Source organism: Orycteropus afer, unplaced genomic scaffold (genome assembly GCF_000298275.1).
Source record: "Orycteropus afer afer isolate SDZICR_OR568_19922 unplaced genomic scaffold, OryAfe1.0 scaffold00290, whole genome shotgun sequence".
NCBI lineage: Eukaryota > Metazoa > Chordata > Mammalia > Tubulidentata > Orycteropodidae > Orycteropus > Orycteropus afer.
The window spans coordinates 567,507-578,469 of NW_006921877.1; the positions used below are offsets into that span (position 1 = coordinate 567,507).

Here is a 10,963-nt window from a genome sequence, read left to right on the forward strand (position 1 = left end):
GTTGGCTTTGCCTGCTTTGTGCTCTTTCTCTGAACCAGAAGTCTTGAGGGTCCAATTCAGCCAGTGGTGCCCCTTAGTTGGAGTCAGGCATGCCATGTAGATGTGGGGCCTATCTCCCCACCTCCCACCCCTACTCCCAACGCCCCTTATGATAGTTGGAACCTGGAATGGAAATGAGAAAGTAAATGGCATAGCAAACTCAGGATTTCAATAATTTCAGAACAAAACCCCAAAAATTACCCCTAGTAGAGGCAGGGAGCCCAAAACTGAAATTCATTGGAAATAGGAGATATGTATTCTATCCCTAGCCTCACCACTCTCTTGCTACATGGCTTGAACGAGTCATTCAACTCTGGGTTGGTTCTTGATTACAAAAGGATGAAATTAGTCATGCATGACTAATTCTCACAAATGTTTAGAACTATTTAAATGCTTAAGAAATAAAAAGGGATATTACAACACAGGTCTCTCTTTTATCCCCCTTTAGGTTAACTTAAATTCACAAAAAAAGATGCCTAAGCTCCTAGAAAACATTGTCTCTATCATTGAGGTTTTCTACCAGTATGCCACCAAGGAAGGAGAATGTGATATGTTGAGCAAAGCAGAGCTGAAAGAACTTTTGGAAAAGGAGTTTCAGCAAATTCTGAAGGTAAGAACTTTCCATGCCTGGTTTGAAGCCTGCATCAATTCTCTTCTTCATCCCTTCCTGTGCCTTTGAAGCATATATCAAATATCTAGAGAACTATCCCCACTTGCTGATAGAGAACAGGTTTTGATAAATATTTGAAATAAGGTCAAGAGTTGACCCATAATAGTTTCCATAACTGGAACAGAGGAAGTAATTCTACTAAATAGCAGACAAACTCCATATACTAAATAATGTCTCATATGTCTGGTGGTGTGGTACCTAAGACATTTGACTGCTGACCAGGAAGCTGGCGGTTCAAACCCACGAGCCACTCCTCAGAAGGAAGGTTGGGCGATCTACTTCTGTAGTGATACTGCTTCGGAAACCCAAGGAGGGATCGCTATGAGTCGGGTCTGACTCGATGGCAGTGGGGTATGTGTGAGTAATTCTTATGGAACAGAGACAGTTCTCAGAAAAATTGCAAAGCAGATGAAATAAGGCTCCTTCCCTTTTCTGTCTTTCTTCAGATCATCATGACCACTGTCCATGTCTGAGATTCTGGTGCTATAAGGCTTCTGAATTCAGGAAATAAGTGGCTTCCCATTAAATCCAAAACAGGGGCACCACCACTTTAAAATGTCAACTCTGGAAAGAAATATTTGAGAACTTAGATATAGCTCTTGAATTTCAGTTCTTTAAATCCAATTGCCTACAATTTTATTTGGATTCCTATGGATGTCTCAAGTTTAATGTGTCAGATATGAAACTTACTACCTTCCTGTCTAAACTTTCTCCTTCTCCTGTTTGCTAAGGCCAAAAATCTGGTGCCATCCTTGACTTCCTCTCTCAGCAAGCACCACCATCCTCCAATCTTCATCTAATTCATCAATACTGTACTTACTGCTGTCAAGTCAGCTCCAACTCATAGCAACCTCTCCTTGGGTTTCCGAGGCAGTATCTAGTCTCTCAAAATAGCCCATTTCTCTACATAATTATTGTCAGTCCTGTAGTTCAGGCCTTCTCCTGCTTCCAAACTCTGCATCACTCCTGAGGTCAAAATCTTCAGTAACTCCCAACTGCTCATATAATAAAAATCCGAAGTTCCTTAACATGGCATAAGGTGTGATTTGGTCCCTTTTTATCTCTAGCCACATCTCTTGACTAAACCCACTGCCATTAAGTAGGATCTGACTTATAGCGACCCCTCCTTGGGCTTCTGAGGCAGTATCACTACAGAAGTAGATTGCCCAACCTTCCTTCCAAGGATTGGTTGGTGGGTTTGAACTGCCAGCCTTCTGGTTAGCAGTCAAATGCCTTAGGCACTACACCACCAGACTCTAAATCTATCATAAATTTCTTCAGTTCCTTGAAAGAGTCTTGCTTTCTCTTTCCTCCAGCCCTTTGTTCCTGTCATTCCCTCTACTTTGAACAATTTTTTGCCCCCCTCCTTCCCTTCATATTTCTTCATTTGACTAAATTATAACTCATCCTTCCAAAGTCATCACTTCGTCTCTTAAATCTTCCTCAAACCCCCTTTTGATGGGGGCACATACCCTCTGATGTACATTCATAGAAACCTTATCACAATAAATTGTAATTTTAAGTTCTTGTATCTGATCCACTAAAAGTTAAGCTCCATTTTGATAAGAAGCAAGTTTAACTTGTTCACTGCTTTATCCCCTGTACGTAACACAATACTAGGCAGAAGTGAAAGCACAAAAAATATTTGTTGAATGAGTAATGAATATATTAATTAATTAATTTCAAAAACTGTATAAATATATAATTAATGCAGGTACCCAAAATTATTTATAAATTAGTCATTCATTTCTATATGACCTATACCATATAAAAAATGACGAGTCCCTTTGTTCTCTTTCATGTTCCAGTTGTATCCTTTTCTTGCTGCATTATTCATTACATATTCCTTTATATCCAGTACTTATTCTCTTTCTGACAGGATAGTACAGTGTAGCCTAAAAGATTATATGGTTGAGCTCCATTAAGTAAACCAAGCACTCATATTTCTACAGCCTACAGCCTTTCTTCCATTAGCTGAGTGTGTGGGCCATACTGACAGAGTTGTCTTTTGTACCTTGCTCCTATACAGAATCCAGATGATCCGGACACTGTAGATGTCATTATGCAAAGCCTGGATCGAGACCATAACAAGAAAGTGGATTTTACTGAGTTTCTTGTGATGATATTCAAGCTGTCTCAGGCTTGTAATAAAATCATCGGCAAAGATTACTGCCAAGCTTCAGGGTCAAAGGAGAGAAACCACAATTACTGGCACCAAGAGGAACAGAGTGAAACAGAAGAAGAGGATAAAGGGCAAGAATCATCTTCCAGTCATTCAAGTTGGCGTACAGGAGAGGAGAATGACTCCTATTCCAGGGGCTCTAGAAGGATTAAACATAAGACTAGGTCCAGCACCAGAAGACTGAAAAGTCAAGAAGGTTTGTCTAGTTCTGAGCACAGGCATAGCTCTGGGGAAAGAAGACAGTCAAGTTCAGGATACTCCAATGGTAGCGGGAAAAACAAGCATGGCTCTTATCAGCCAGAAAGGTGTGGCCATGATCACCAAGATTATAGATCTGGAGAGTCTTCTGGCTGTGGACAATATGGGTCTGGCTCCAGTCATGTTTGTAGACAAAATCACCATGAATCCAACTCAGGTGGTCTTTCAGGGACTTGTGAAAGACAAAAGCATGGGTCTGGATCAAGCCAGTCCTCTAATTATGGCAAATATGAATCTGGCTCTAATCAATCTTCTAGTCTACATGGGTCTGGCTTAGGACATTCTTCTAGTTATGAACGACATAGGTCTAGCTCAGGTCAATCTTTTAGCTATGGAAATCATGAGCCTGGATCAGGACAGTCTTCTAGCCATAATGAACATGGGTATGGCTCAGGTCAGTCATCTAGCTGTGGCCTACAAGGAAATAGCTCTGGTCAGTCTTCTGGCTATGGTCAATATGTGTCTAACTCAGGTCAGTCCTCTGGATTTGGACAACATGGGTCTGGCACAGGTCAATCTTCTAGCTACGGACAACACAGGTATGGATCAAGACAATCTTCTACCCATAGCCAACACTGGTCTGGCTCAGGGCCATCGTCTAGCTGTAGCCAACAAGGATCTAGCTCAGGTCAATCTTCTAGTTATGGTCAACATGGGTCTGGCTCAGGTCAGTCTTCTAGCAGTGGACAACACGAGTCTAGCACAGGTCCATCCTCCAGCTTTGGACAACATGAGTTTGGTACAGGTCAGTCTTCTAGCTATGGTGAACATAGAGCTGGCTCAAGCCAGTCTTCTAGCCATAGCAGACATGGGTCTGGCTCAGGTCAGTCTTATAGCCATAGTCAGTATGGGTCTGGTTCCAGTCACTCATCTAGCTGTGGACAACAAGGAAATAGCACACATCAATCTTCCAGCTATGGTCAACATGAGTCTATCTCAGGTCAGTCCTCTGGCTTTGGACAACATGGGTCTGGATCAAGTCAGTCTTCCAGCTTTGGACAACACAGGTCTGGATCAGGGCAGTCTTCAAGCTATGGTCAACATCGACGTGGCTCAAGTCATTCTTCTAGCCGCAGCAGACATGGATCTGGCTTAAGTCATTCTTCTAGCCATAGCCAATACGGGTCTGGCTCACATCAGTCCTTTGGCTTTGGACAACATGGATCTGGATCAGGTCAGTCTTCCGGCTTTGGACAACACAGGTCTGGATCAGGGCAGTCTTCGAGCTATGGTCAACATCGACGTGGCTCAAGTCATTTTTCTAGCCACAGTAGACATGGGTCTGGCTCGGGTCATTTTTCTAGTCATAGCCAACATAGGTCTGGACCACATCAGTCCTCTGGCTTTGGACAACATGGGTCTGGATCAGGTCAGTCTTCTAGCTACGGTCAACATGAGTCAAGCTCACGTCTTTCCTCTGGTTTTGGACAACATGGGTCTGGATTAGGTCAGTCTTCCAGCTTTGGACAACATGGGTCTGGATCAAGGGAATCTTCTAGCTATGGTCAACATAGATATGGCTCAAGTCATTCTTCTAGCCATAGTAGACATGGGTCTGGCTCAAGTCATTCTTCTAGCCATAGCCAATATGCGTCTGGCTCACTTCAGTCCTCTGGCTTTGGACAATGTGAGTCTAGCTCAGGTCAGTCCTCTAGCTTTGGACAACACAGTTCTGGATCAGGTCAGTATTCTGGCTTTGGACAGTATGGGTCTGGTTCAGGTCAGCCTTCTAGCTATGGTCAACATAGATCTGGCTCAAGTCAGTCTTCTAGCTATGGACCACAAAGATCTGGATCAGGACAGTCTTCTAGCCATAGCTATCATGGGTCTAGCTCAGGTCAGTCTTCTAGCTGTTGTCAGCAAGGATCTAGCTCAGGTCAGTCTTCTAGCCAAGGTCAACATATGTCTGGCTCAGGTCAATCCTTTGGCTTTGGGCAACATGAGTCTGGCTCAGGTCAATTCTCTGGCTTTGGGCAGCATGAGTCTGGCTCAGGTCAGTCATCTAGCTATGGCCAACAAGGATCTAGTTCAGGTCAGTGTTCTCACTATGGTCAACATGGGTCTGGCTCAGGTCAATCATCTAGCTATGGACAACATGGGTATGGATCAGGACAGTCATATAGCCATAGCCAATATGGATCTGGCTCAGGTCAGTCTTCTACTTATGGTCAGCATGAGAGTGGCTCAGGTCAGTCTTCTAGTTATGGTCAGCATGAGTCTGGTTCAGGTCAGTGTGCTAGCTATGGCCAACATAGGTCTGGATCAGGCCAGTCTTCTAGCCATGGCCAACATGGATCTGGCTCAGGTCAATGTTCTAGTCAGAGTCAACATGGCTCTTGCTCAGGTCAGTATTCTAACTCTGAACAGTATGGGTCTGGCTCATGTGTCTCAGGTAGTTCTGGACAATATGGTTCTGAGTATGGTCAGTGTTCCAGCTCTAATCTATATGGGTCTGGCTCATGTCACTCATCTTACCCAGAAAATTTTGGTTCTGGATCTGGCCAGTTTTCTAGCTCTGGTCAATATGGGTCTGGTTCTTGTCACTCATCTTGCTCTGAACAATATGATTCCAGATCTGGTCAATGTTCTGGCTATGAGCAACATGAATTACAAGGGAGATGTAGGTCAAGTTCAAGTGGATGCTATGATGAGTATAGTAAACCCAATGTAGGCTCAACCTCCAGCTGTGGTGAAAGACAATCAGGAGGCAGTTATCAACAAGTAGAAAGTTCCTCAGGTTGTGGCTTAGGACAATTTACACCTCACCCTAGATCCGATACTGTCAACAAACTGTCGATGTGCAATGAGGTATATAAACAAGGTAGCAATTGTTATCTGAAAGGAAGTAACTGTGGAAGTAGCACAGGCTCAAATTCCCACAGTGTCTGTAGCAGCACTCCACTATATGAATATGTCCAAGAGCAGAGGTGCTATTTTTAGGGAGGAGTAATTAAAAGTGAAAGCAACTCAAATAGCAACTAAAGAAACTGCTACACACAAGCAATTCATCATGATACTTCTTTCTAAAAAAAAAATAATAATAATAAGTGTATCTGTTTCTATCTTTCTTTTAAACATATAACTGTTTTCTACTCCTTCCTTTCCTATTGGGTTCCTTCCAAAGAACATAAGGTATTTGGGCTAGGGTAACTTTATTAGGAAATATTGGGTTGAATAATTTCACGTGTGCAACTAAATCGGGAAGAATACTCAAAATCATTTAAGGAGCTTGGGGCTTAGTTGAGGTATCTTCCTGAAAGATGGGAAAGTGGGAAAGTGAAATAATACAGCTACTTTGGAAAGCACTCTGGCAATTTTTTATAAAATCCTTATGAACTTACTACATGACTCAGCATTTCCACAACGAGGTGAAATGGACATATGTCTACACAAAGATTTTTACATGTCTTATTCATTAGACAATGCCAAAGCTAAGCTTGCATTTCTAAAGAGCAAAAAATTATAAATGTAATGTACATATTGTTACAGCAATATGTACCATAACTTTTGGCATGCCACACATTGAAAGTGGCAGAGGGAAGATGCTAAAAACAAAGATGCAGCTTTGGTAGTTTCTTTGCTTATCAAAACCACCATATCTACTCTGGATGCATCTTTAATCAGTAAGCTAACAGGTAGCATTAGAAATTAGCATCAGGTGCTTCTCCCTTACCAGTGAGTAAAGGCATTATTTCTTAAAGAGCAGGGATGAATCTGTTCAGGATCAAAAGATTTGAGTGTGGGTTCTGACTTAATTTCAGCAAGAAAAATTTGTTCCCTGCTCTTAAGAATTTGCTTCAGGTTGTAAAATACCATGAGTCCAATCTACTTTTGTAGTTTATTGGCCTTTCCACATATCATCCATGAAAATATCAACCATGACCAGACAGAAAAAGAAGATTATCTGCCATTGCTGTATAGTTGCTTGGTTTGACTGTAACATATTTGTTTCAAGCCTTTCAATTCAAACAACTGAAGTGCATTAAAATAGACAATAAATAAATGACAATCAAATATTGAAGATTGTCTCATCTGTGCTTCATTTTCACACCTCACACAGGTGGTCTGATGAGAAACTAACCCAAATGGCTAGTTTTCTAGTTCCTATCATTTACAAGCAATCCAGAATATACAAACAACTTTAAAACTCAAAAATAAGACAAACAACTCAATTTAAAAATGAGCAAAAGAGTTGAATGAACACTTCACCAAAGAAGATGTACAAATGGCCAATTAAACACATGAAAAAAGACATTCAATATTATCAGTCCTCAGGAAAATAACACAATGAGATACCACTACACACCTATTAGAATGGACAATATCAAAGACACTAGCAATACCAATTGTTGATATTGCTGGTGGGAAAGTGAAATAATACAGCTACTTTGGAAAGCACTTTGGCAATTTTTTATAAAATCCTTATGAAGTTACTACATGACTCAGCATTTCCACAACTAGGTGAAATGGACATATGTCTACACAAAGATTTTTACATGAAACTTCATAGCAGCTTTAATCATAATCACCCAAAACTTGAAACAACCCAAATATCCAGTAACAAATGAATGGATAAACAAATTACGGAATAATCATACAGTGGAATAGAATGTAACAAGGAAAAAAAAGAACAAAATACTGAGTGGTGCAAGTACCTGAGTGGCCCCTGAAGCCAAGCTGAATTACAGTTCAATCCCCCATCCTTTCTACTGTTACCCTCACCTTGGTTTTCAATCCCCCATCCTTTCTATTAGTATCCCCACCTTGGTTGGAGACAGATGAACAGGGGACAACTTGGTTCCTTAAGAGCTGAGTTGAATTGAAGCTCAATCCCGATCCTTTCTACTGTTATTCCCCACCCTAGTTGGAGACAGATGAATAGGTATATATAACATGCGTTTCCTTAAAGTTGTTTTTCAGAAACAACCAATACCAACTTGAAATCAGTTTTGGCCCACAGATGTGTGCAGTGAGACAAACGGGAACAAAGTTGCTCCAAATGAGCATCTTCCCCTCTGCTTAAGCCTGGATCACTGCATTAAAAATTGACTGTCCCTTTAAACTGAGCGAACGAAGCCTCAGCCAATCCTCAGCTGATTCACATCCAAATTCCTGAAATTTGTATGAATATGGATAGGCCCCTTTCCTGAACTTTACAAAAACTGTATCCCAACCTCCACTCAGGAAACAGATTTGGCTAATTTTGTCTCCTTGCATTGCCGCTTTGCAATAAATAATCTTTCTCTCCCCTCAAGCACTTGCTGTATGCAAACTAATTCGGCCTAATCGTGCACCAGGCAGGGACCCATGTTTGATACACCTTCAGTCCAAACAGTTAACACACTTGCTGTTAACCTAAAGGTTGGCAGTTCAAGCCCACCCAGAGACGCCTGAAAAGAATGGCCTAGAGATCTATTTCTGAAAAGTTAGCCACTGAAAATCTTACTGAGCACACTTCTATTCTGCACACATGAGGTCATCATGATCTGAAATTAATACAATGGCAACTGATTTTGTTTTTGTGTCTTCTTTTCTTTGCTGGTTACCAATACATGAGATGTGGATGAATGTCACAAACATGTTGACTGAAGAAGCCAGACACAAAAGAGTAAATACTGTATGATTCTATTTATATGAAATTTTAGAAAAGACTAATCTATAAAGATAAAAAATAGATCAATGATTGATGGGGGATGGGAATGGAACTTGTTGTTGTTATTGTTGTTAGGTGCCGTCGAGCCATCTCTGACTCATAGTGACCCTATATACAGCAGAATGAAAAACTGCCTGGTCCTGTGCCAGTCTCATGATCCTTGCTATATCTGAGTCCATCGTTACAGCCACTGTGTCAATCAATCTCTTGAGGGCCTTCACCTTTTTTGCTGACCCTCAACTTCACCAAGCATGATATCCCTCTCCAGGGAACGGTTCCTTCTGACAACATGGTCAAAGTAGGTGAGATGAAGTCTGGCCATTCTTGCTTCCAAGGAGCATTGTGGCTGCACTTCTTCCAGGACAGATCTGTTAGTCCTTTTAGCAGTCCATGGTATTCTTAGCATTCTTCTCTAACACCACAACTCAAAGCGTCAACTCTTCTTCAGTCTTTCTTACTCATTGTCCAGCTCTCACATGCATATGACATGATTAAAAATACCATGGCTTGGGTTAGACACACCTTACTCTTCAAGATTCTCCATTAATTAGTCTTCAAGGAGACACCTTTGCTCTTCAGCACTTAAAAGAGGTCTTTTACAGCAGATTTGCCCAATGCAATACGTCATCTGATATCTTGACTACTGCTTCCATTGGGGTTGATTGTAAAACCAAGTAATATGAAGTGCTTGACAACTTCAATCTTTTCTCCATGCATCGTGAAGCTGTTTACTTGATCAGTTGTGAGGATTTTTGTTTTCTTTATATAGAGGTGTAATCCATAATGCAGACTGTAGTCTTTAACCTTCATCAGTAAGTACCTCAAGTCATCCTCACCTTCAGCAAGTAAACTTGTATCACCTGTATCTCGCAGGCTGTTAATGAGTCTTCCTCCATTCCTGATGCCATATTCTTCTTCATATAATACAGCTTCTCAGATTATTTGCTCAGCATACAAATTGAGTAAGTGTAGTGAAAGGCTACAACCCTGACACACTCCCTTCCTGATTTTAAACCATGCAGTATCTCACTGTTCTGTTCAAATGACAGCCTCCTGGTCTATGTACAGATTTCTCATTAGTACAATTTAAGGGTTCTTGAATTCCCATTCTTCTTAATGTTATCCATAGTTTGTTACGATCCACACAATCGAATGCTTTTGCATAGTCAAAAAAACATAAGTAAGTATCTTTCTGGTATTCTTTGCTTTCAGCTAAGATTCATCTGACATCAGCAATGATATATATCCCTTGTTCCACGTCCTCTTCTGAATCCACCTTGCATTTCTGGAAGCTCTCTGTCAGTATACTGCTGCAACCATTTTTGAATGATCTTCAGTTAAGATTTTACTTGTGATATTAATGATATTGTCTGTTAATTTCCACATTCTGTGGGATCACATTTCTTTGGAATGGGTACAAAAATGGATCTCTTCCAGTCAGTTGGCCAGGTAGCTGTCTTCCAAACCTCTCTCTAGCCCAGTGAGTGCCTCCACCGGGGCATCTATTTGTTGAAACATCTCAATGGGTATTCCGTCAATTCCTGGATCCTTGTTCTTCACCAATCCCTTCAGTGCAGCTTCGACTTCTTCCTTCAATATCATTGGTTTTTGATCATATGCCACCTCCTGAAATGGATGAACATCGACTGATTCTTTTTGGTACAGTGACTCTGTGTTCCTTCCATCTTCTTTTGATTTTTTTCTGCATCATTCAATATTTTGCCCATAGAATCTTTCAATGTTGCAACTCAAGGCTTAGATTTTTTCCTCAGTTCTTTCAGCTTGAGAAATGCTGATTGTGTTCTTCCCTTTTGGTTTTCTAACTTCAGGTCTTTGCACATTTCATTATAGTAATTGGCTTTTTCTTTTCAAGCTGCTCTTTGAAATCTTCTGTTCAGCTCTTTAATCTTGTTGTTTCTTCCATTTGCTTTAGCTACTCTCCACTGAAGGGCAAGTTTCAGAGTTTCTTCTGACATCCAGTTTTGGTCTTTTTTCCTTTCTTTTCTTTTAAATGACCTCTTGCTTTCTTCATGGATGATATACTTGATGTCATCCCACAACTCTTCTGGTTTTTGGTCATTGCTGTTCAGTGCATCAAATCTATTCTTTAGATGGTCTCTAAATTCAGGAGAGATGTAATCAAGGTCATATTTTGGCTCTT

The 10,963-nt window shown here is 40.9% G+C and overlaps 1 protein-coding gene across 1 annotated transcript; it reads left to right on the plus strand.

Moving 5' to 3' along the window:
• The first annotated feature begins 511 nt into the window (after positions 1-511).
• LOC103205607 (hornerin-like) lies at positions 512-5,820 on the plus strand. Its single transcript, XM_042782314.1, has 7 exons — positions 512-649; positions 2,739-3,272; positions 3,427-4,206; positions 4,324-4,518; positions 4,758-4,908; positions 4,948-5,454; positions 5,723-5,820. The coding sequence occupies exons 1-7, from the start codon at positions 512-514 to the stop codon at positions 5,818-5,820; spliced, it is 2,403 nt and encodes an 800-aa protein (XP_042638248.1).
• The last annotated feature ends 5,143 nt before the right edge of the window (positions 5,821-10,963 follow it).